At 44.0% G+C, this 26,598-nt stretch overlaps 1 protein-coding gene across 5 annotated transcripts; it reads right to left on the bottom strand.

Moving 5' to 3' along the window:
• Positions 1-12,385: 12,385 nt before the first annotated feature.
• On the bottom strand, positions 12,386-25,960 carry LOC142660665 (RNA-binding protein 14-like). 5 transcript variants are annotated; one of them, XM_075837387.1, is made up of 4 exons: positions 25,486-25,958; positions 19,179-20,139; positions 14,173-14,390; positions 12,386-12,639 (listed from the first exon to the last, which is right to left on the bottom strand). In XM_075837387.1, the coding sequence occupies exons 1-3, from the start codon at positions 25,826-25,828 to the stop codon at positions 14,186-14,188; spliced, it is 1,509 nt and encodes a 502-aa protein (XP_075693502.1). In that variant the 5' UTR covers positions 25,829-25,958; the 3' UTR covers positions 12,386-12,639; positions 14,173-14,185. The 5 variants fall into 5 exon arrangements, with proteins under 5 accessions (XP_075693502.1, XP_075693504.1, XP_075693501.1 ...); XM_075837389.1 differs by lacking the exon at positions 14,173-14,390 and having other exon boundaries at positions 25,486-25,959; XM_075837386.1 differs by having other exon boundaries at positions 12,386-14,390; positions 25,486-25,957.
• Positions 25,961-26,598: the final 638 nt, after the last annotated feature.

The raw sequence follows: 26,598 nt of genomic DNA, 5'->3' as shown, positions 1-26,598 counted from the left end.
CAAGGCTGCACGGGGGCCCATAGCTGCCCAAACCGCACACAAGTGAAAAAAAAACTCTCCAGGGCTGCTGCCGGCCGCATTCTAGCGGTCATCGGTCCCACGTGCTGCTGATGAAGAGGAGGGGGGGGGATGTGCAGGGGGAGTCATTTGCGGCCAGGGACCAGGGGCACAGCACATCAGCTGTAGAGAGCAGACTGTCAGAGATTGTGATTGGCAGGTGCTGGAGTCTCCCTGACAGTCTGCTCCTCTGTGCTGCTGTGCACTGTCCCTCCTGTTTAAATCTCCAGCAGCTGCCTGATAACGGCAAAACTGAAACTAGAGGGTGAAGGACCTGTGGTGACGTCACAGTCACATGATTAAGGTCCTGGAGGCTGCCAGAGACAAGCACCGCAGAGGAAGAGACTGTGGTAAGTGTGTGTGTGTGTGTGTTTATGTGTGTGTGTGTGTCATAATGTAAGTCTATATAGTGTGTGCTGTGTATATAGTGTGTGCTGTGTATATAGTCTATATAGTGTGTGCTGTGTATATAGTGTGTGCTGTGTATATAGTGTGTGCTGTGTATATAGTGTGTGCTGTGTATATAGTGTGTGCTGTGTATATAGTGTGTACTGTGTATATAGTCTATATAGTGTGTGCTGTGTATATAGTGTGTGCTGTGTATATAGTGTGTGCTGTGTATATAGTGTGCTGTGTATATAGTGTGTGCTGTGTATATAGTGTGTGCTGTGTATATAGTCTATATAGTGTGTGATGTGTATATAGTGTGTGCTGTGTATATAGTGTGTGCTGTGTATATAGTGTGTGCTGTGTATATAGTGTGTGCTGTGTTTATAGTGTCTATAATGTAAGTCTATATAGTGTGTGCGTGTAGTTTGAATATATAGTGTGTCGTGTTAGTGTGAATTGTATATAGGGTGTTTAATCTCACATTTTTTGTGTGTGAAATAATTTCCCACCCATAGAGCCCTCTGCAGTAAGTCAGATGCTCAGAACCCCCCAAGCAATATAATCTTCCCCATAGAGCCCTCAGTAGTTATTATACTGCAGGGGGGGGGGGGGTGTCAGAGCGTTTGATTGACTGTTGAGGGTTCTATAGGGGAATAACTCCTTCCCCCCAGAGCCATAAGGGCGGATTTACACAAACGTGTAATACGTCCGTGCAACGTGCGTGCTTTTTACGCGTGTCGTACGGACCTATGTAAGTCTATGGGGCAGTGCAGACCGTCAGTGATTTTTGCGCAGCGTGTGTCCGCTGCGTAAAACTCACGACATGTCCTATATTTCTGCGTTTTTTGTGCATCACGCACCCATTGAAGTCAATGGGTGCGTGAAAATCACGCATGCCACACGGAGGCACCTCCGTGGGAGGTGCGTGATTTGCTCAACAGCAGTAAAACTATGATTGCAAACAGAAAAGCACCACGTGCTACAAACATACAGAGTGTCACAATGATGGCGGCTGCGCGAAAGGCACGCAGCCGCGCATCATATGGTGATGACACACGGAGCTGTTAAGTGTCTTTTGCGCACGCAAAACGCCGCATTTTTTGCGTGCGCAAAACGCACACGCTCGTGTAAATCCGCCCTAAGTGTCAGACGCTTAGACCCTCCCATAGGGCACTCAGCAGTCAGTCAGATGCACTGGGGAGGGGTGTCTGACTGCTTAAAGGGTAACTAATGAAACTTTTTTTAAAAAATTACATGTCATAGTGACATGTCAAATGTTCTAATCGGTGGGGGTCTGGGCACTGAGACCCCACCAATTGCTGAAACAAAGTGGCAGAAGCGCTCAGGTGAGTGAGGAGCCACTTTGTTTCTGATCGTCTTTCCTCTGATAGACGAGCATGCGGTCTATGGGCACAACAGAAAGTCTATGAGTCCGTACACCGCGACGAGGAAAGACAATCAGAAATGAAGTGGAACAGCGCTCACCCGAGCACTCCTGCTGCTTTGTTTTAGTGATCGGTGGTGGTCTCAATGCTGGGACCCCCATCGATCAAAACTTCTGACATATCACTCTCACTATGACATGCCAAATGTTTTTTAAAAGTTTAGTTACCTCTTGGGGACTGAATTTATTGGTTTGAGTTAATGTATGGGCCTGGGTCTTAATTTGCTTAGGGGTCTGGGGTATAAGACAATTTATGGTGTTTATGTCTGAATTTTTATGTTGCTATAGATGCTGAAAATGGCTACAGAATCAAGGGGAAAAGATTTCTCATCAGGAAACTCTGCAGTCATCAGGAGAAGTCTCCATAATGGTCTGTGTCAGATGGAGAAGAAAAGAGAACGACCCATCAGTGAAGACATCTCCTGTGAGTCATTGCATTTATAGATCTGTCACCTCTCCTGATATGTCAGTTATCGGAAATCCTTGTATTCCACATAAAGTCTTTGTGTACCCAGGACTAATAGACACATGCGTGTTAGGCTATGTTCACACTGAGTATTTTGGGGGAGGAATATCTGCCTCAAAGCTCCAAACGGAATTTTGAGGCAGATATTCCTCCCCCAAAATACTCCGTGTGAATAGCAATTATCGCGCCGTTTTTCGCCCGCGGCCATTGAGCGCCGCGGGCAGAAAACACGCTTTCTCCTGCCTCCCATTGAAGTCAATGGGAGGTCGGAGGCGGAAGCGCCCGAAGATAGGGCATGTCGCTTCTTTTTCCCGCGAGGCAGTTTTACTGCTCGCGGGAAAAAGACGCCGACGCCTCCCATTGAAATCAATGGGAGGCGTTCTCGGGCCGTTTCTGCCGAGTTTTGCGACGCGGTTTCCGCGTCAAAAAACTCGGCAAAAGACCCCGTGTGAACATAGCCTAACCATTCCCCTTGTCAGGAGGATGTGTCCCTACACAGTGTGATACTGTCAGCAATGGTTGGAGACTGTCAATATGTAGGGACACAGCCCTTTGACATGGGGAATCGTAGCACTAATTTGTCAATGCTCACACAGAAAGGTGGTGTTTAATATAGACATGGCGTGGCAGGGTGGTGGTGGACAAGGGGGCCCAAGCTTGTGGAACAGCCCAGGGCCCATGGTTTACTTAATCCGCCACTGTGTGTGGTTGACATTTTTTGTGTACCTATACACTACCGTTCAAAACTTTGGGGTCACCCAGACAATTTAGTGTTTTTCATGAAAACTCACACTTATATTTATCAAATGAGTTGCAAAATGACTAGAAAATATAGTCAAGACATTGACAAGGTTAGAAATAATGATTTTTATTTGAAATAATAATTTTCTCCTTCAAACTTTGCTTTCGTCATAGAATGCTCCATTTGCAGCGATTACAGCATTGCAGACCTTTGGCATTCTAGCTGTTAATTTGCTGAGGTAATCGGGAGAAATTTCACCCCATGCTTCCAGAAGCCCCTCCCACAAGTTGGATTGGCTTGATGGGCACTTCTTCCGTACCATACGGTCAAGCTGCTCCCACAACAGCTCTATGGGGTTGAGATCTGGTGACTGCGCTGGCCACTCCATTACGGATAGAATACCAGCTGCCTGCTTCTTCCCTAAATAGTTCTTGCATAATTTGGAGGTGTGCTTTGGGTCATTGTCCTGTTGTAGGATGAAATTGGCACCAATCAAGCGCTGTCCACAGGGTATGGCATGGCGTTGCAAAATGGAGTGATAGCCTTCCTTATTCAAAATCCCTTTTACCTTGTACAAATCTCCCACTTTACCAGCACCAAAGCAACCCCAGACCATCACATTACCTCCACCATGCTTGACAGATGGCGTCAGGCACTCTTCCAGCATCTTTTCAGTTGTTCTGAATCTCACAAATGTTCTTCTGTGTGATCCAAACACCTCAAACTTCGATTCGTCGGTCCATAACACTTTTTTCAAATCTTCCTCTGTCCAATGTCTGTGTGCTTTTGCCCATAGTAATCTTTTCCTTTTATTAGCCAGTCTCAGATATGGCTTTTTCTTTGCCACTCTGCCCTGAAGGCCAGCATCCAGGAGTCGCCTCTTCACTGTAGACGTTGACACTGGCGTTTTGCGCGTCCTATTTAATGAAGCTGCCAGTTGAGGACCTGTGAGGCGTCTAGTTCTCAAACTAGAGACTCTAATGTACTTGTCTTGTTGCTCAGTTGTTCAGCGGGGCCTCCCACTTCTCTTTCTACTCTGGTTAGAGCCTGTTTGTGCTGTCCTCTGAAGGGAGTAGTACACACCGTTGTAGGAAATCTTCAGTTTCTTGGCAATTTCTCGCATGGAATAGCCTTAATTTCTAAGAACAAGAATAGACTGTCGAGTTTCACATGAAAGCTCTCCTTTTCTAGCCATTTTGAGAGTTTAATCAAACCCACAAATGTAATGCTCCAGATTCTCAACTAGCTCAAAGGAAGGTCAGTTTTATAGCTCCTCTAAACAGCAAAACTGTTTACAGCGGTGCTAACATAATTGCACAAGGGTTTTCAAGTGTTTTCTAATCATCCATTAGCCCTCTAACACAGTTAGCAAACACAATGTACCATTAGAACACTGGAGTGATGGTTGCTGGAAATGGGCCTCTATACACCTATGTAGATATTGCAGTAAAAACCAGACGTTTGCAGCTAGAATAGTCATTTAGCACATTAACAATGTATAGAGTGTATTTCTGATTAATCTAATGTTATCTTCATTGAAAAAAACTGTGCTTTTCTTTCAAAAATAAGGACATTTCTAAATGACCCTAAACTTTTGAACAGTAGTGTATATATATATATATATATATATATATATATATATATATATATATATATAATAATAATAATAATAATAATAAAAAAAAACTATGAAGCAACACGCGGAAGAGATCCACATGTCCAGCCCTGGGAGGATTCTCATTCTGCAAATGCTTCTGCATTTTATATTTTAGTATATCATCAAAAATGAATAGTAGAGTGACAAACAGGGGACAGTGATGGCATACAGGCAACAGAGTGGTGGCATACCCAGGGGAATGTGATGGCATATTGTGGGGCATACTTTTCTAGAGCCTGTTTAATTTATTTACACAATGGGCTTTATTGCTATTAACATTATAATGGTCAGATGATGATAAAGGCAGGGCAGGCATAATATCATACATCCCTGTATCTGTCCAGTCAGTGTTACAATCTCTGTACTTTAAAATTTGGTCAGTGTATTCTCTGGAGTCTGCTCCTATGTTTGGCCCACGTCCCTCCTTTACCCAATCATTCAAGGTACTCCAGAGTGATCCATCAGTAGGGGCCCCCTCCTTTGTCATAACCCCCCCCCCCACACACACACACACTTACCAGGCTTCAAATGAGGACTCTTCCAATGTTCCTCTGTGCCCTCTTCCCTCCTGCACTTTCTTCTTTGAACCCACCCACGGAGAAGGCTTGCACCCAGGAGCTCAGAGTCATGGTGTACTAAAAGGTGCACACTGGTTACTCCTCAGTGCTGATACCACAGATGTGACAGGCCTGGTTGATTCTGTTCTTTTTCTCTTGAGTCCTCCCTACAGTAGGCTGGAACTTGTACCATGCCGGTGACAGGCATTCTCTCTTACACATTACATCTGTGTTCGTGGCTCTCCAGCTCCCTGCTACATATTAAAATCATTATAGCTTCTAATCCATTTGATCGTTCGTACTCATACAAACAGAAGTACTTTGCTTCATTGTTTGTAAGAAAAAATCAAGAGTAACATACGGCCAACAAGTTTCACCAACGGAGACGAGCAGACTTTCCCTTGTTTAGTCTCTGGCTTATCAGAGATTGTGGAAGGCCTTCTCTGTCTCTGCGAGCAGTACCTCCGGTGTTTGCCTCCTGTAGGTGTCTGAACAGACACATGCTGCTGTAATAATTGTCCAGAAAAAGTGTGTGCAATTTTTGAAGTAAAGGCCCCATAATCTCTCAGACTATTTTTCCCGGTAGTCCCCAATTTTCGCAGACACCCTAAGGGATTAAATTAAGCATCTTTTCCCTGGTAAATACAACATTCAGTCTACCTTTAGATTTGACCAGACTCTCATCAATGGACAGATTTTCACTGGGGGTATATAGCGCCAAAAACTTTTCAGAAAAATAATTTAAGAGAGTCAGAATTTTACAGTCTGTCATAGGGGAATCTCTTGGGGGGCACTGACCATTGTCAGCAAAGGGTAAAAATCTTAATAGCGTCTCATAGCGACTCCTGGTCATAACTGCTGAGAAAGTGGGGGTACTATGAATGGGACTTTTTTTTCTTAGTATGATCTTATCGTGGGTTTTTCAACAATGCTCATAAGAAGTCAGTGGCAGATTTTTTTTTAACTCAGCAGTAATAGAGACTATATAATGTGTGTATATATATATATATATATATATATATATATAGTCCCATTGGTCATGTTAACCAAACACACTGCATGGGTCTAATATAGATATATGATCTCTGGCTTACCCTAATTCAGGTAGTGGCTCTGTGACGGAATCAGCGTGTAGGGATAGTGGCTGGCCACATGTAGAACGCTGGGGGAGTGTCTGTTTGGCGCCAATAAATATCTATTAATTAAAATACGTGCGTGTGCGTCATGTGCTGACATCAGCGTGTATCAGCCGTAGACTGGGATGTAAAATCCAGGTCTGCGCATGCGCAGATAAAGTCGGCACTGTGTCGGTGCCCTCTATTGGACAAATGCTAATATAGCACTGAGGCTGTAATTGATAAACTGGATGGGCAAGTGAAGGAATTTTTGTTGGAGAGGCTAGTAGCGGTGCTCTTGGATATAATACGAAATAGGATAAAGGATATGATGTTATGCATAGGGTGAGGGTGCAGTCCAACTCCTGGATATAGGGGTCAGCGTGCCTAAAAATATCGGAGAAAATGAGATGGATGATATGAGTAATTAATAGCTTATCTAAGGTATCTTTCCTTGCCTTTCTTGCCTCCAATGCTCCAACATAATAAAAGGTGATCAAATTTATCACCCGTATACAGGACAGGAAATACAGATACGTGATTTTTTTCTCGTGTAATACAAATTTTGTCATATATGTTATTAGATGTCCCTGTGGACTCATGTATGTAGGTGAACCACCCAGAAAGTTAAGGACCGCATACAACATAAATCCAACATCAGATGCGGTAACACCCTTTTACCTATCCCTGCACACTTTCTTGAAGCCCACCATGATATCACTCAACTCAAGTTCCAAGCGATCAAACACATACCGGTACCTAGAAGAGGGGGGGGGGGGACGGGACAGAATCAGCATACTGAAGAGACGTGATGCGTTTTGGAATCATAAATTGCAAACCTCAGCCCCCATGGGACTAAATAGGGAATACGAGATTAGCAGTTTCATAAAACTATATAGCCATATGTCTGTACCTAATTTCTATAATTTTATTTTTATCATTATACTTTTTTTTTAGTTTTCTATGACTTATTTTATTTCTCCATTATTAAGATTATTTTTTCTATCTAATATTTTCTACATTATAGATACAATATTAATTACTCATATCATTCATCTCATTTTCTCCGATATTTTTAGGCACGCTGACCCATATGTCCAGGTGTTGGACTGCACCCGCATCCTATGCATACCATCTTATCCAAGAGCATCGCTACTAGCCTCCCCAACAAAAATTCCTTCACTTGCACGACCAGTTTATTGATTACAGCCTCAGTGCTATATTAGCATTTGTCCACCAGAGGACACCGACGCACTGCCGACTTTATCTGCGCATGTGCAGACCTGGATTTTACATCCCAGCCTACGGCCAATACGCGCTGACGTCACATGACGCGCACGCACGTATTTTAATTAATAACTATTTATTGACGCCAAACGGACACTCCCCCAACGTTCTAGATGCGGCCAGCCACTATCCCTACACGGTGATTCCATCACAGAGCCACTACCTGCACTAAGGTAAGCCAGAGATTATATATCTATATTAGACCTATGCAGTGTGTATGGTTAACATGACCAATTGGACTATAACACTTATGCCCTACTGGTTATGATGCACCAGTGAATAGTAACATACTGTCAGCGTTCTTTGGTAATGTTCTTTCATCCACACAGTGGGGCACTCAGGGACATGGCTTGCTGGTCTGGTCATTTGTTATACTACGTGTAGTGGATTCATTATTCTGTCCTCTTATTTTTATCATCATACCACGACATTGTTACATCTATTCCTGTATTTACCGGTAACCTCTCTACATGTATTTGCTTGGATTTCTAAATTCTACCTTACGCTCATTCCGTTTATTAGATGTCATTTATCCTATAAGCAATTTTCCTATTACCGTACATATATCTCGTACAGCAAGTGTCCACCGCTCAAGATGTTCCTAGGTGTCAGTTTCCTGTGACATTATGTTACCTGTTGTTCTTTTTTAACATTAATTTTGTATTGTTCACAAATTTTGTTCTCTTTGTCCTTTGCTTTAAATGTTGATCATACACGTGATACGTATGGAGATTTAATATGTATTCATTTTTGTATATTTTATTTAGTGCTTGATGAAAGTCGTAACTGACCGAAACGTCGCACATGCAAACTGGCAAAATAATTAAAAAGATTTAGGTATTTCACTCCAATTTGGTTTACCGAGCACTTTGTGCTAATATTGTTGGATTCGGTCCCTACTCGTACACCCACCACCACCTAGTGCTGTCCGAACCTCTGACAACTATGCTGCATACAGGTTAGCCTCCCTTGATAATAATGCATAAAAATGTTCATCTAAAAAAAAAAGTTAAAAGAAATACACGAGGCCAAACCAGTTACATCTGCGTCCTGATGGGAACGGGTTTTCACCCACCCACCTACCTACCTAGTAAGTTTGGCCTTTTTGGTGGTTTCAGTTACATCAACCGTTGGGCCAAGCACAGACTTGTTTAGGAACAAACGGCGTACCCATACTTGGATTTTGGAACCACGTCAGGATCATCAACTTGTACCGGTTCAGTATCCATCAGCTCCTCTGTGCTGGTACTTGGTACACTTTCTAAAGTTTGGTCGCTAGTTCTGATGATTTCTACACTAGGACCAGAATGTGAGGAGTGTCGCTGTGTTCAAAGACGACCTGTCTGAGCTTTGCTCGCATTTAGAGCATAAGAGCGAATTGGTTTGTATAAGCTTATTTCTTTTTTTATCTTATCAAAAAAACTGAATTAACTGAAGTAAAGTGAAACCTAATTAGATTGAATTTGATATAAATAATAACTTTAATAATTCGATGATATGACCGTACCTACACATCTAAATGTCTTATCTGCCTCAGTAAAAACTAAAGGGGACAGGAGGATACAATGTACTAATTACACTGAATTAGCGTAAACATATACACAATGTAAGGGGGGGGGGGGTGGTGTGTGTGATTTTTCTTCGCAGTAAGAAAGCTGCTGTAGCAGTCAGTCTCCTTCTCTCTCCTCAGCTAGTATCGCTGTGACAGGAGAGTGAAGGGGGCTGAAAGTTTAGCAGCCGGTCAGAAGTTCTTCTCTGTGATCATCATGATTGGATCAATCATGATGTTCACATACACTACCGGTCAAAAGTTTTAGAACACCTACATTTTTCCAGTTATATTTTACATCAACACAGTTTTAGTTCATCAAATAACATAAAATGGTTCAAAACTAAGTTAAAACATAAAAATATAAATTTTTAACCTCAAAAGCAACAATAGTCTGGATTTCTGATTTTAACCAAAGGTCTTTATTCAGGGAAGACATCAAGGAAAGCTGCTGCAGAACCGAAAGCAAATTATGGCTTGAAATTGGATGGAAATTATTGCTACAGGAGTCTCAACTTTTGGAGATTACTTTCAAACCCTCGGATTCTATATAACCAGTGTTGAAACAAACTGCATTGCAACACCTTGTAGGGCAGGATTTGTACAGTTTTGCTCTTCAGGACAGAGCGCATTGATATCATAATGGCAAGAAAAAGACAATTGACAAAAGAAGACAGACAATTCTAACCCTTAGGCTTTATTCAGACGAACGGGAAAAAAGTCCGTACAACGCGCGTGATTTGAACGCGCGTTGCACGGACCTATATTAGTCTATGGGGCCGTGCGGACATGTGCGTGATTTTTACTCAGCGTGAGTCCGCTGAAAAAGTCACGACATGTCCATTCTTTCGGGGTTTTTCGCGCATCACGCACCCATTGAAGTCAATGGGTGCGTGAAAACCACACATGCCGCACGGAAGCACTTCCGTGCGACCTGCGTGATTCACGCAAGAGCTGTCAAAAGGATGAATGAAAACAGAAAAGCACCACGTGCTTTTCTGTTTACAAACATCCAAACGGAGTGTCTTTGAGATGAGCGAACCCGGACAACCGAACCGAACTTCACCGGGATCGGCCGAACTAGTTTTGACCGAACCCGGCAAAAAAAATTCCGGTACGCGACGTCAGGAGATAGTCACTGTCCAGGGTGCTGAAAGAGTTAAACTGTTTCAGCACCCTGGACAGTGACTTCCGAACCCAATATACATGAACGTGTAAAAAAACAAGAAGTTCTGACTTACTGATAACTCCCGGCTTCTTCCTCCAGTCTGACCTCCCGGGATGACAATTCAGTCCAAGTGACAGCTCCAGCCAATCACAGGCTGCAGTGGTCACATGGACTGCCGCGTCATCCAGGGAGGTGGGGCCAGATGTCAAGAGAGGCGCGTCACCAAGGCAACGACCGGGAGGGAAGTTCTCGGTAAGTACGAACGTCTTTTTTTTAATTTTTTTTAACGGGTTGCTCGATATTGTGATCGGAATTCACTGCCGAGGGTGCTGAGTTACTGCCGATCAGTTAACTCTTTCAGCACCCTGGATAGTGACTGACGTCGACTAGTCTCATCTCGATGATGGCGGCTGCGCGAAAATCACGCAGCCGCGCATCATACACGGATGACACACGGAGCTGTCAAGTGGTTTTTGTGCGCGCAAAACGCCACGTTTTTGCGTCCGCAAAAACGCCACGTTCGTGTGAATCCAGCCTTAGGGTATGTTCACACGCAGTGTTTTCAGACGTCATTCGGGCATCTTACGCCTCAAATTATGCCTGGAAAAAGAGCTCCATTACACCTACAAACATCTGCCCATGGCTTGCAATGGGTTTTACGGTGTCATTCCCACGAGGTGTCATTTTACACGTCACGGTCAAAATACAGCACATAAAAAGACGCCCGCGAAAAAGAAGTGCATGTCAATTCTTGGGACGTTTTTGGAGCAGTTTTTCATGGACTCCATTGAAAAACAGCTACAATAACATCCGTAAATACGCCGCAAAAAACGCGAGTTGCTACAAAAACTTCTGAAAATCAGGAGCTGTTTTCACCTGAAAACAGTTCTATTTTCAGACGTTCTTGCTCACTGCGTGTGTGAACATACCCTTAGACGTGTAGGTCTGTCCTACAAAGAAATTGCCAAGAAAGCCAAGGTGAATGTCAGTAGTTTCCTATACCATCAAAAGGCACTTAGAAGGATGCTTCCTGTGGGCAACACCAACTGTCAAACATGGAGGAGGAAGTGTGATGGTCTGAGGCGCTTTTGCCGAATCCAGAGTTGGCAACTTGCAGTGTTACTGGCACACTGGATAAAAAGGGCTACCACAGCATTTTGATGCCCCATGCAATACCCTCTGGTGTACACCTACTTGGTCAGGGATTCATATTATAGCAAGACAATGATCCAAAACATACTTCTAGGTTATATCAGAACTACCCAAGAAGACAAGCAAGTAGGCTTCAAAGAATGGAATGGCCCGCAGTCTCCGGACTTGAACCATATTAAGTTTGTTTGGGGTGAACTAAGCAGAAGGGTGAAAGCAAAGCAACATACAAGTGCAGCACATTTGTGGGAACTTCTGTAACAACGTTGGGAAGAAATTTCTGAATATCTGAATGCCATTGTAGAAAGAAACCCTCAATTGTGTAAAGCGGAGGTGTAGAGGTGGCTACTTTGAAGAGTCAAAAGTCTAGATTTAATTTGTTGAAACAAAGTTAACCCATTATGTTTATTCATCTTAACTTATTTATTCTATGCTGTCATTTCAAAGTACTTTCGATACATGTAAATATCAATAAAAACAAAAAAAACTTTTGACCAGTAGTGTAGCTGCAAACTGAACCGATTGGTTCAGCTATCACTGTGGAGATCTGGCAGAATGAGGAAGATAAGACAGGAGGGCTGGCAGCAGGAAATCGCTAAAATGTGAGCGCTTCAGAGTCTCTCCGTACTTTACTATGGGATCATCATGATTGCTTATATCATGATCATCTCATAGCGGATAAACGGACAGAAATTTCTCCAAGTGTATGTGTAACCCCAGGTTAAAAAAAAAAATTAGGCAAAGTGTCTTAACTGTAGAGGAAATACTTGCACTGTTAATAAATATTTTATAATGAAACAAAAATTGAAATCAAACATGGAAAGTTTAATTGCATTTGTTAATGAAAAATACAACATGCGCGCTTCAAAACAAAAGGAACATTGAATAAGTGACCAGCAAGTATTGCATGGAAAATACAGTATACACTGAATATGTATGAATTGCAATATGTAATATTTACAGCCGAAGTCTGTGGGTAAAGTAGATCGTAAAAATGTGGCTCCTGTTGCAGATGGCAGGTTTGGTCTCATGGTGTAGGGTCATTTCATAAAATCAAACTAATGGATACAAAGGAAGTTCAAAGTAAAAAGTCAAGCAGAGGCCCAATCTATTTTTTATTTTTGCTGATCAAGTTTATAACAGTGAAAAATAGGTTGGTTAGAAAAGAATGTGTGCACATTACCCAACTACCTCCATACCCCTTCATAAACGTCACTGTGTTCAAAGTATTTAAAGGGTTATTCCCAAAATATACTTTGATGTCCAAGTGTGGTGGGGTGTAAATGTATTAATATCTCTTAACACCTTCTTTCTGTAGTGCAGCGTTTTACAGCTTTGGCCCCCTCTCCACCCCATCCAGTCTTTGTTTCGGTGGTCATTCCTATGGAAACGACCACCGCCTCAGTCTGCAATATCTTGCCACGCTTGCGCAGTCTCCCGTCTCTGCGGGCTGGATTGCCGGGAGCGCGCCGAGGCTGCCTCCTCCCCTGCTGGTCATATTATTTGTAAGTGACGGCTCCTGGGCTAGCACAGCAACCCAGGAGCTGTTCCCTTCATTTGCACGTGTTCTTTGCAAGCCCCATGCTGCCGTCAGAAGTTTATGACAACAGCATCAGGACCGTTCACAGAGATCGTGGCGGAGATTGGTGAGCGACACGGCCACATTTCAGGAAATGCCTGGGTACGAGAAGCAGGGAAAACAGAAGCAGCCATGAGAAGTATTAGGGTATGTTCACACGGCCTATTTTCGGCCCGTAAACGCCCAAAAATCAGAAGCAGAACACCTCCAAACATCTGGCCATTGATTTCAATGGGAAAAACAGCATTCTGTTCCAACGGGCAGTTTTTTTTTACGTGGGCGTTTAGAAAAACGGCTGTGGAAAAGATGTGCAGGTCACTTCTTGGGAAATTGTTGGAGCCGTTTTTCATAGACTATTGAAAACGGACATAAAAAACACGAGTTACTAAAAAAAAAAAAAAAAAAACGGCTGAAAATCAGGAGCCGGTTTTCCCTTGAAACCAGCTCCGTATTGTCAGACGTTTTTTAGTAAGCGTGTGAACATACCCTTACGATGTGAATGACTGCAAGGGATGTAAAATACTATTTTTTCCACATATAAATGAATTACCTTAAAAAAAATAATTATCAAGGGAGTTGGGAATAACCCTTTAATATTAAACAGGAGAACTGCATATCAGTCTGCAATCTTCACAGTTCGTATGGAAGGGTAAACTTTCCTGTAATTTATATGCCTTAAGTACCACTGAAGGCAAGTGCATAGAAGATATTCTATGAATAACAAAATGTGAAAATAAAGCAAGGTACAGTTCCTCCTAATGTAAAACTAATTCAAAGCTTATCTAGAAAGTCTTATGTTATGAACCATATGGATTTTTCGTTTGCATAAGATATGTACACAAAATAAAGTTTCAAAAAATAAAAATAAAACACCACACCCACACTTGAAATCGGACTGCTTACTATAGGCAACAATGACACTCCGCTAGAATACTCTATATTCGAGGGACATTGTTTAACAGTCATCCTATAATATAAAAACACTAAACCTACACAGACTTTTGACAATCACCCATGAGATCATGTTACAGACGGCGCGGATAGCCAGGAAGTTGTGCTGCTTTAGCATAATCATTGTAAGGGGCATATTGAGGGCACTCAGATTGGGTTTCGGTTGTACTACGAAAATCCATGTGAGACTTGGGCGGCGATCGGTGGTAGGGATCCGGTGTCTCCTGTGTTAAACGGCGATAATCTGATAGTTCAGAGAAACGGCGGTCAGGAGCGATCCTGCGGTCGAAACACAAAAGGATTTTTTAATGCTAGTGAAAAAGTATGATAAAAGCAAGTAGAAACTAGAAAATGTTAGGCCTCATGCAGAGGACCGTGTTCGGTCCCTGATTTAAGGACCGCACGTCAGCTGCATTTCCTGGCCAAACCACAGTTCAGGGAGTCGTGCATCATAGTTCTGTACGACGCTAGGTGTCCCTGCCTCCGTGAGATTATGGTCCCGTACTGAAACTTCGGTCCGGGAAACGCAGCCGACATGCGGTACGTATATCACAAACCGAACACGGTCACGTGCATGAGGACTTAAGCGGTATTAAAAACAGGAAAAGATTATACACATTAAAAGGGAGTCAGTCACCAGAAATTTGCCTATCAAAACAGCAACAGAGTATTATAGCGTAGCCTCACCTGAACAACGCTTTTATCATTTTTCAGCTGAGTGCCTCTTTCGCAGTGAAAATCACTTCATTCAATATATTGAAATGATCTTTTTGGAACAAGAGCGTCACCGTAGCTCCAAACCACCCTGGCTTCTATCCCCAGGCCTTCCCTCCCTCCCTTCAATTGACAGGGGCCAGGCAGGGTCAAAGCCACGTTCACGCCTGCGCAGTACATCCCTGAAGTTTCTCCGGTCTAATCGGCTGTACTGCGCACACGTTGATTATGTCCCTTTATAGTGTGACGCAATCGGAGCATGCCAGTACATTAGACCGGAGTAACTTCAGTGACATACTGCGCATGCACCGATTCAGCAGCAGAGGCGCAAGCAGAATTCGGGTTCAGGAGTAAACACAGCTTTTACACTGTCAACCAAAGAAGGAAAGCAAGGAGGGACAGCCTGGGGAAAGAAGCCAGAGCGGTTTGGAGCAACGGTGACACTCATTGTGCCAAAAAGCAAATTTGCATATATTGAATATAGTGATATAAGCTGCATAGAAGGCACAATGAAAAATGCGTTAGATTCAGTTGAGGTTACACTATATTTCTCGGTTTATGGTTTGATTTCCGGTGAGAGACTCCCTTTAAATGTGAAAATTAAGAATTCTAAAACTGGACAAAATCCATGTTAAATTTATACAAGTAAACTTTAAATAGCATGGCGATATCCTCTTGAGAACCGGAGAGGAACGATGTCTGTTACACTGGCCATTCTCCGCTGCTCTCAACGTTGCTTAAGTCCTGATGCGACTTCAGGTGGCATGGGGTTAGAGCGACGCAAAAGAGCATCTGGAGGCCTGAAAGTATTAGATGGAATAACCAGGTAGATTTAACTACCCGCAAGGTTTCTGTATGCATCTACAGACTGCCCTTTACTGCAACGGTCATGTAAAACTAGCTGTCGTAGCTGTTCCCCATTTTGCCTGGAGGATGGATAGGGCTGAGAGATTTTGGCAAAAAATAAAAATCTAGATTTTTTTTCAACTCTTTGGGCAATTTTCGATTTGAATCTCGATTTTCTTATTTTTTTTCTTCCCCCGGCAAGTGGGCACTCTGGGGCGAGAATGCATTATAGTGTCTTAAGTGTGAGCAGGATCTCGTGCAGCACTGACCACCACGGGGTTTTAATAAATGACATTTAGGCTGCAGTCACGCAACAGTAAAAAAATAAAAATGTCCATTAAAAACCGATGAAATGTCAGTTTTTCGTGTGCATTTTGCATCAGTGTCTCCAAATTCTCATCCATTTCTAGTCCGTCTGGAAGGGGGGGGTGTGGTGGCGGCGCGATCTGGAAGTGGGGGGGTGTTGCGGCGGCGCGATCTGGAAGGGGGGGGGTGTTGCGGCGGCGCGATCTGGAAGGGGGGGGTGTTGCGGCGGCGCGACCTGGAAGGGGGGGGTGTTGCGGCGGCGCGACCTGGAAGGGGGGGGTGTTGCGGCGGCGCGATCTGGAAGGGGGGGGTGTTGCGGCGGCGCGATCTGGAAGGGGGGGGGTGTTGCGGCGGCGCGATCTGGAAGGGGGGGTGTTGCGGCGGCGCGATCTGGAAGGGGGGGGTGTTGCGGCGGCGCGATCTGGAAGGGGGGGGTGTTGCGGCGGCGCGATCTGGAAGGGGGGGGTGTTGCGGCGGCGCGATCTGGAAGGGGGGGGGTGTTGCGGCGGCGCGATCTGGAAGGGGGGGTGTTGCGGCGGCGCGATCTGGAAGGGGGGGGTGTTGCGGCGGCGCGATCTGGAAGGGGGGGTGTTGCGGCGGCGCGATCTGGAAGGGGGGGGTGTTGCGGCGGCGCGATCTGGAAGGGGGGGGTGTTGCGGCGGCGCGATCTGGAAAGGGGGGTGTTGTGGCGGCGCGATCTGGAAGGGGGGGGTGTTGTGGTGGCGCGATCTGGAAGGGGGGGGGGTGTTGTGGTGGTGCGATCTGGAAGGGGGGGGGGTGTTGTGGCGGTGCGATCTGGAAGGGGGGGGGGTGATTTGATCTGCAAGGAAGGTGGTATCGCTATGTACGAGGAGTCTCTGCTTCCCTGCGAAACAGCTGTTCCGCACGGTATCATTTTGTTCAGAACAGTAGTTTCGTGGGGGAAGACAGAACGGAGCAGACCAGGCGGAGCTTCCTCCTGCAGCATGCCACGACGGCGCCACTAAAGAATCGATTCAACGATTTGGTTAAAAAAAACAACTGAAAATCGGGCAAATCCTTCAGGGCAAATTACCCCCAAGGCTGGATCTTCATGAAAACCTAGAGTGCATACTGCTGTTAAATGCCTGGGACCAAGCGGCCACCGAGAGTTCTGCTTTACCAGAGATGAGTTACAGAACGCTCAGATCTCCTCTGAGAACAAAAGGATCAGGCATTAAAATTAAACATGCCATGTTCCCTAAACATCTGTTTTTAAAGGTAAGGAAGGTCTGGAACACTAAATCCAAGTTGCATAAAGGCATGCTGGTGGTTTAGTGGCTCCAAACCTACGTACAGGTTCCCTTTAATCGTACATGCATAAGACCCTTTGCTCCTAACTTTTGGCGATTGTTCTTAGACCTGGCCAGGCCAATATTAAAGGGGTATTCCCATCTAAGAAATTTTGAAATATCCACAGGAAATGCCATAAGTGTCTAATAGATGCAGGTCCCAGCTCTAGGATCTGCACCTAATATCTGGAGAACAGAAGTCCACTGAACCAGCCTGGTGAGGGAGCCGTTGGCCACCGTATCCAAGCAAACTCAGTAGAGATGTGACAGAGCTCCCGGAAACAGCATAGCTCGCTGTGATACGCGGTTGCCGTAACTCCCATAGAATGGGGCACCCCCATTCTCGAGTTAGGTGTGAGTCACAGAGCTGGGATCCGCATCTATCAGACATTTATGGCATATCGCGTGGATATGCCAGAAATGTCTAGGATGAGAATATAGTTTAAAAACTAAACGCTTAAATGGTGTGCACTCCTGTGGATTGCAGCGGTCAGTCAATGGAAAGTTTAACACAAATTAATGTTTTCATGGGTCTGGTATTCTAGCTTGATAGCTAAAATCTAAATATTTTGCCTAAGACTACATTGATCAGTTACTAGGTAATAAACAAGGTTGACTACATAAAAAAAAACAAACCCTGTGACTAGACAGTGCAGCACAGAAACATGAAAGAATAAGATATAGCCTTCTTGACTCCTTTAGGCTGGGTTCACACGAGGTCATTACGTCCGTAATTGACGGACGTATTTCGGCCGCAAGTCCCGGACCGAACACAGTGCAGGGAGCCGGGCTCCTAGCATCATAGTTATGTACGATGCTAGGAGTCCCTGCCTCGCTGCCGGACAACTGTCCTGTACTGAAAACATGATTACAGTACGGGACAGTTGTCCGGCAGCAAGGCAGGGACTCCTAGCATCGTACATAACTATGATGCTAGGAGCCCGGCTCCTGCACTGCGTTCGGTCCGGGACTTGCAGCCGAAATACGTCCGTCAATTACGGACGTAATGACCACGTGTGAATCCAGCCTTATGGTCACTTTAAGGGGGCTGGCAACAGCTTACCATGTCTGCAGTAAATGACATTTACTGACAAAGCAGAAGTAAACATGACATACCCACCTTCCCGAGAATGAAGAGTATCCGTCACCAGTTTTCCCAATACAAACTGCATAAATCTGTCACATAACTTTTGCCTACCAAACAAGTACCAGTGTTTGGTAGGTCTTTTTAAAACCATGCGCCCTTAACAGCATCTAGAGATATGCTTTGCAGCAGCCACATGGACTATAGGAACCTGTGAACAGGATGGGACTTCTATGGGTGAGTTGTCTAGACGTGCTCTGAGACCTGTGTAGAAGTTACTGTACAAGGAGGGATAGGAGAGGAGCTGTGTCCATCACCTATTGTCAGTGGTGGATCTTGTGTTATGTACCTGTCATTGTAACCCTGCCTGCGATAATCAGAAGTGATCGCTACATAACAGGATGTGTCAGTCTATTGTCAGACTCAGTGGCCAGAGTGAAAACGTCAAGAGGTTTGTCATTATCTATATTAAAAATGCTAAGAATTAAAAAAAAAATAAAAAAAATTCTGATGACATTCTCTTTAAATGGCCTACCAAATGACTTGTAAGGCCATTCATGTTATCAGCGTGAACCCAGCCCTACGGTAGGTCGTTGCTGGCTCTTAACTTTTGTAGCTGGCTTCTAAACCTGGCAAAGATTTGCCCAAACCCAGTTTACAAAAATAAAACTGAATGTGGATTCCTTGCTATGAGCAAAAAAGGACAAATTTTTCATACACAAGCCCCAAAGAGGGGAGAAATGGTGCTTTCGACACAGCATAGCCAACTTGGTCAAGATTGTGCACATATAGCTTTTAGCTACTTACCTTTTATAAACGTTCGCAGTTTTGTTGAAGCTGTCAGCGGAGCTTCGTGGTGGTGAAAGACAGGTGCGCTCATACATGAGCGCATCACTTGTAGCCGATAGAGATGAAGGCTGGGTTCCGAGACCTGAGATTTGGGAGGAATCATAGGCAGAACTCTGTGGCGGACGATAAGCATTACCCAGTGCAGACGGCGGCGCATAGGGGGTAGTGGTAGAAACGGCTCCATAAGGGTTGGCTGCAGTCTGAGTGCTGTAGGACGACGCCATTGAGGGAATCTCTGTAGCATATCCTGAAGTAAGAGCAGGTCCTTGAGGCCGATAAGCTGCAGATGTCTGGGAATTATATGAAGGGGGTTCTACACCATAGGCAGAGGGCTGGCTCTCATACCCTGCCTGATTTCCAGCCGTAGGCGCTCGGCTAGCATAGGCAGAAGACAACGCGGATGTCTGGCTACTAAAGGCAGACGACAATGACGGAGTTGTCTGAACCCCATAGCCGGATGTCAATGAACTATAGTCTGCGGTTGGAGAACGATATTTTGCAGCAAGTGCAGCGGAGGCCATTGCTCCCTCATAGTATGCTCTTGTGGGTGACCTCTGCAGGGGACTCCTGTCTCGCGAGTAGTACATAGGGGAAGGTGGACGCACTCTGCTGTCATAGTCATCATATCGCGCAGAATCTCCACCATAGCGCTCATATGACGATTTTAGCGCATAGGATGCATAGGCCGCTTCGGGTGCTTTCCTGCGGTTATACGTCTCAGAGCGGCTCTGTGGTGCATCTCGGTATTCATGAGACCTACGTGAGCGACCGCTATGAGAGCTACTATTACCGCTCATAGGCCTATGAGCTTTATTGGACATCTCCACATTAATCCGTTTGCCTCTTATATCTCTGCCATTCAGTTTGTCGATCGCTTCCCTAGCTTCGCTTTCTCTTTCCATGTGAACGAACGCATAGTCTGATGAAGTAGCATACAAGGAGAGGAAAAAAAAAAATATATGTTATACATCATTTAAAAAAATAAATACCTATACCGTAATATTTTTAAATGTATGTCATAGGCCATAGATCAGAGGGCAATTTAGAAAATCAGTTACAATGCACTTGTTAATAAGCAATGTTTTATCACAAATTCTACTGCACGTGAACAATCTCTAAGCTTCAAATTAACCAAGTCAGACTATTCCTACACTGCCGTGCAAGTGCAAATGTATGTTTAACAACAAGTTAGATCGTGATTTTCGTACATTAAAAAAAAAACACCCACGACAAAAAGGCCAAATCTGATCTTTATTTCTCTTGTAACTGCAGTTTGAAAAGAATTTTCAAATTTGCATCCGAGGCTTCATCTGGAGTCTTGATCGGTAATTCCATCAGACTTGGAAATAGGAATAACGCTGCATGCATCCACTTTTTGGCTTTTCGTTTTCATTTTCCCCCCCGTTTCAAAAGCCATTACGTTTTTCATTTACTGTAGAAATAGCCGTATGAGGGCTTGCTTTTGAGCGACAAATTGTCGTTTTTAACGCCACCGTTTAATGGATTATATAATGTACTGGGAACCTTAAAAAGATTATGTGGAGTGGGGAGATAAAAGACGGATTCCTCCAGTGTTTTCTGGGTTTCATTTTTACGACGCTCACTGTGCGGCAAAAAACAACATAACTTTACTCTCCAGGTCAATACACTCACAAAAATACCAAAAATTGAAAGGGTTGTTTTTTTCTTTTACGACGTTCTACAAAAAAATAAAAACACCTGATGACTGATGGAAACCTGACTAATCAATAATAAGTCAATGAAGAAGAAAAAAATGGTTTCCTGTATAAACAGAAATAACAGCGGCGGTGTGAAAAGGGCCTTAGGCCTCATGAACACAACCGCAGTTTTTATAATAAAATAAAAATATGACACATTTATTCCTATTGGCCACGGACACCTTCCTGTATATTTACGGGTGTGTGTGTCGGGCCGTATAAAATGAACTGCAAAAAACAGGACATGTCCTACTTTTCGCATTTACAAACGGTGCTCCTATACTTATTACTGTAAGCACGGTCTGCAAACGTGGAAGACGCTCCGTGGCCCATTCGGACCATAAATACTGCAAGGTCATGTGCAAGGGGCCTTATATTGTAATTAACCATGACGTGTTGACTAACTTGTTACATCGTCGTTACAAGGGGAAGAAATCATAAAATTTTCTTAAAGCGTCCCTTTACTTGTGATCTTCCTCCCGATTTGAATTTGGGCATGGAGAGATGCAAGTAACCTTCACAACTGTACTGCACAGCATGCTACCTGCACCTCTCCACAGCAGATATCAGATCGAGAGGAAGATCGCAAATAAAAGTGAGACTTTGTATAAAAATTTTTAATAGAAACAAAATTCTATAGATAATATGAATATTAATACAGAATAAATATGAAATTGTTAAATAGTTGCATATTCATAGCGGCTTTAAATGGGAGAAATGGCTTACTTCAATGGGAGAAAAGGATGCAATACCGGTGAATCGCCACTAAATGCGTCGACTATTCAGTGAGCAAGAAGAAATGAAGGGGAAGAAGCAAACATACAAGCACTGCGGCCCCTTCAAGACAGCTGATCAGCGGAGGTCCCGAAAGTCGGACCCTGACCCATCAGCTATTGATGGCCTATCCTGAGGATTTTTTTGTGGCTGAAAAACCCCTATAAAGCATATGTACCCAAGCTTTGCTGGATCCCCATCATAGAAAAAGTGTAATAAAACACAGAAAAAAAAAAAATAAGACAATCCCTGCATGTTGTAGGATTCAGGGAGGTCTTTTTTGGGCGCATGCATATATGAATATACTGGGACTTACGCTAGAAGCACCACAAGTATAACTACTAAATACTCCTAAAGTATGTGAGAGATCCGCTTTGGCCACAGGTCTCCCAAGTATCGTCCACTCATTGCGAGCACTTGAGGGAGGACTACACTATTATAATTATAAGACTGGGTTTATGACTGACCATATTGGCTTCTATAAGTTACTAAAAGTGCACCTACATTTGTTATTCTCCGCCTAATAGGCATGGAAACACACTACTGTACACTAGGACATGCAGTTGCCGTGGCAACCGTAAACCACCCGGAGTGGATGCACAATACTTTTCAGGCATCGTACTGTTGCTACAGCAACTAATGGCCAGCAAACAGGTGTAGCTCTTGACGTTCGAGCCAAAGTTACTCCCCCACCATTTAACATCAGGCGTTGAGAGCCTTAGGCTGAGTTCACACTGAGTTTTTTGCAGGCAGAAAATTCTGCCTCAAAATTCTGCTTGGAATTTTGAGGCAGATTTTGATCTGGCTGCACGCAGTTTGGGCGTTTTTCGCTCGTGCCCATCGATCGCCACGGGCAAAAACGCCTCGAAATACGTTTTCTCTGCCTCCCATTGATGTCAATGGAAGGTCAGAGGTGTAAACGCCCGAAGATAGGGCATGTCGCTTCCTCCCCCCCCCCCTCGAGCGTTTTTTACCGCTCGCGGGAAAAAAACGCATCCGCCTCCCATTGAAATCAATGGGATGCATTTTCTGCGCGTTTTCCGCGTCATAAAACTCTGTGTAAACTGGGCCTTAAAGAGGCTCTGTCACCAGATTATAAGTGCCCTATCTCCTACATAATCTGTTTGCCGCTGTAATGTAGAGAAGTGTTTTTTATTTTGAAAAACGATCATTTTTTAGCAATTTTAGATTTCTGCTAATTGGTTTCTTAATGCCCAACTGGGCGGTTTTTAACTTTTGACCAAGTGGGCATTGTAAAGAGAAGTGTATGACTGACCAATAAGAGTCATACACGTCTGCATTCATGTCCATTTGTACTCCGCACAGCGTGATCTCGCGAGATCGTGCTGTCACATACACCCACATTAAAGAGGCTCTGTTACCACATTATAAGTGCCCTATCTCCTACATAATCTGATGGGCGCTGTAATGTAGGTAAGTGGCTTTTATTTTGAAAAAAACCCAGTAATTTTTTAGCAAGTTATTAGCAATTTTAGATTTATGCTAATGAGTTTCTTAACTTTGTTGACAAGTGTCAATGGGAAGTGTATGAGGCTGATTGGTCAGCGTCATACACTCCTCTGTACAACGCCCACTTGGTCAAAAGTAAAAACCGCCCAGTTGTCTATTAAGAAACTAATTAGCATAAATCTAAACTAGCTCATAACTTGCTCATAAATTATGGTTTTTCAAAATAAAAACCACTGTTTTAAATGACAGGTTACATCATAATCTCGCGAGATTACGTTTGCCTTGCTGTAAATCTCACAGAAACGCTACAGAAGTGTCAGGATTCTGAATAGACACCACGTCCTGGCTGGACGGAATGTATATTCACTGTCCGGACACTGCAGTAACGTTACTGTGTGTTTATGTGGCTGCACATAGTGATGTAATAAGAACGCTATCTGCTGTGTAAATAAATGGGGAGAAGTGTATGACGCTGATTGGTCAGTGTCACACTTCTCTTCACAACGCCCACTTAGTCAAAAATAAAACACGCCCACTTGTCCATTAAGTAATTAGCATAAAGCTAAAATAGGTCATAACTCCGTCAAAAATGATAGTTTTTCTAAATAAAAGCACTGTTGTAATCTACATTACAGCGCCGATCACATCATGTATAAGATAGGGAATTTATAATGTGGTGACAGAGCCTCTTTAAAGAGGCTCTGTCACCACATTATAAGTGCCCTATCTCCTACATAATCTGATGGGCGCTGTAATGTAGGTGACAGCAGTGCTTTTTATTTAGAAAAAACATCTATTTTTACCACGTTCGGAGCAATTTTTGCTTTATGCTAATTAGTTTCTTAATGGACAACTGGGCGTGTTTTTACTTTAGACCAAGTGGGCGTTGTGAAGAGAAGTGTATGACGCTGACCAATCGGCATCATGCACTTCTCCATTCATTTAGTCAGCGCATAGGGATCCTGCTAGATCAGTACGTGCTGTCTTATACTGACACATTAACGTTACTGAAGTGTTAAGACCGTGAATAGACATTCCTTCCAGCCAGGACGTGATGTCTATTCCCAATCCTGACACTTCGCTAACGTTTCTGTGTAAATGACAGGTTACAACACGATAACGCTTACTCTGCTGTAAGTACCACAGAAACTTTACCGAAGTGTCGGGTTTGTGAATAGACATCCCATCCTGGCTGGAAGGAATGTCTATTCACGGTCTTAACACTTCAGTAACGTTAATGTGTCAGTATAAGACAGCACACAGTGATCTAGCAGGATCACTATGTACTGCGGAAATGAATGGAGGCAAGTGTATGACGCTGATTGGTCAGTGTCATACACTCCTCTGTACAACGCCCACTTGGTCTAAAGTAAAAAAACACGCCCAGTTGTCCATTAAGAAAGTAATTAACATAAAGCTAAAATCACTAATAACGTGGTAAAAAATAGATGCTTTTTCTAAATAAAAAGCACTGCTGTCACCTACATTATAGCACCGATCACATTATGTAGGAGATAGGACACTAATGTGGTGACAGAGCCTCTCTTACCTATGCTTAGGGAACTGCTTTAACCCCCACCCAGGACGGGATTCCTTCTCAAACTAAACAGATGGCTCCTACCCCATCCTTTGGAGATTAGTGCAAAAATCCAGAAACAGACATCGTTATAAATATGTGAACGGGGAAAATCAGTGGCATTGTTTTCCACGATTTATAAATAATCTAACCACAAATCAGTGATCACAGCGAAAACCGTATTTACAAGGATAATTCCCTTTGGATGGCATTAAAAAAAAAAAAGCCTCACAACTAGCGTAATTTAAAGAGATATTGTTGCCACAAGCTAAGCGATCTGCTATAGGACGACTTTTCACAGGTCGTTGCCGGACGACCACGCCAATACCAAACAATAGATTGACTAGAAACCCCAACATCTATCTTTACCACTGATAACAGGGGTTCCGGTATATAGTAGTTACGTGGCAGTCAGTTGGCTACTTCCAGGCACAGAGAAGGCCACAAAGCGGACAATACCCGGGGATAAGATGCTCAGATCTTTCCAGACCTTCTAGGCACAGTTTAGCACAATACCACGCACTCTGCCGCCGACATACTGTATGTGAGTGGATAAGAAATCAAAGGCTGTAAACAGAGGACGCAGCAACGCGACGACATTATAGCCGGGGCACAGTCGGCGCGAACTGACAGCCGCCATCTTATTTCAACAAGCGGCGATTTTCATAATCTTCCTCTATGGCCGCGGCCTACTATTTTTCTCTTGCCGTCGACCCGCCATCATTACCTTTTACCACATCGCACTCCATCACCTTCCCGTATGTTTCGAACATGGTTCGGAGATCGGCGGCGTCGCAGTCGATGCCGACGTTGCCTACGAATATTTTCCATGTGTTCTGCGGCCGGGGCTTGGACAGCTCAACTACAATTTTCTTGCCGTGGATCTCCCGGCCGTTCAGCTCTTCGATCGCCTTTACAGCGCGCTCCGTCCCTCGCATGTGAACAAAGGCGTATTGCTTCATGACGGCACAGCTCACCACCGTGCCGAACTTCTCGAAGAGCTCGCTCAGCTCCTGCTGCGTGGTCCGGTCATCCACGTTACCGATAAAAATCTTCGAAGTGTCCCTCATTGGAGCCAGCTTCAGAGAGTCAGGAGGAGAGAAGAAACTCAGCAGACGCTACGCGGCCTGATCTGCGCACAGCACGACGACGTCAGTACAGCCGAGCGTTGTGCAAGATATTATCGCGAGATTAACGCCACACTTCCGGTCTGCTGACGAGAAGTCACATGACGAGTGGCGACGAACTATACCTTGAGTGTTGATAATTACTGGTCTCCATGACAATGGAAGTCAAGCGCTTTCAGTGGACACAATGCACCTAATGTAAGCCACCAGAGTGCCCCTTTGTGTATGACCCCCTCTGTGGGTGACACAATACGGCTACAAAGCCATCTACGTAGACGCTGCTCGCCACAGCTGTGGTGAAAACCACAATTGCAGCAAAACCGTTTCTTCTACCCTGAGATACTAAATACAATGGAATCACCTTATTTAGTAGCAGGTGTACCTGCAATGGCGGGCTTTGTGAGGCTGTTTTAACGTTAACCCCTTGGAGACACAGCCAGTTTTATAAATCTGACATGTCTCACTTCATGTGGCAATGACTGAAATGTTTTTACTTATCCAAGCGATTCTGAGATTGTTTTCTCGTGACTCCTTGTACTTTATTTTAGAGGTAAAATTTGGTCAATACATTCAACATTTATTTGTGAAAACCCCCAAAATGTTGAGAAAATTTGGAAAAGTTAGCATTTTTCTAAATGTCAATGTATCTGTTTGTAAGACAAATAGTAATACCACAGAAAATATGTCTGCTTTATGTTGGCATCATTTTTTGA

This window comes from Rhinoderma darwinii, chromosome 9 (genome assembly GCF_050947455.1).
Source record: "Rhinoderma darwinii isolate aRhiDar2 chromosome 9, aRhiDar2.hap1, whole genome shotgun sequence".
In the NCBI taxonomy this organism is placed as follows: Eukaryota; Metazoa; Chordata; class Amphibia; order Anura; family Rhinodermatidae; genus Rhinoderma; species Rhinoderma darwinii.
The sequence above is the reverse complement of the archived record's forward strand: the minus strand, read 5'-3'. Positions and strand labels throughout refer to the sequence as shown.

Bases quoted from the DNA above. Each gene is read 5' to 3' on its own strand.
- LOC142660665 (XM_075837387.1), bottom strand. From the start codon at position 25,828: ATGAGGGACACTTCGAAGATTTTTATCGGTAACGTGGATGACCGGACC. The intron at 20,140-25,485 runs GTAATGATGGCG...CTACTTCATCAG, and splicing joins GGAGTGCGATGTGGTAAAAG to ACTATGCGTTCGTTCACATG. The intron at 14,391-19,178 runs GTAAGTAGCTAA...TTTCGACCGCAG, and splicing joins ACTGCGAACGTTTATAAAAG to GATCGCTCCTGACCGCCGTT.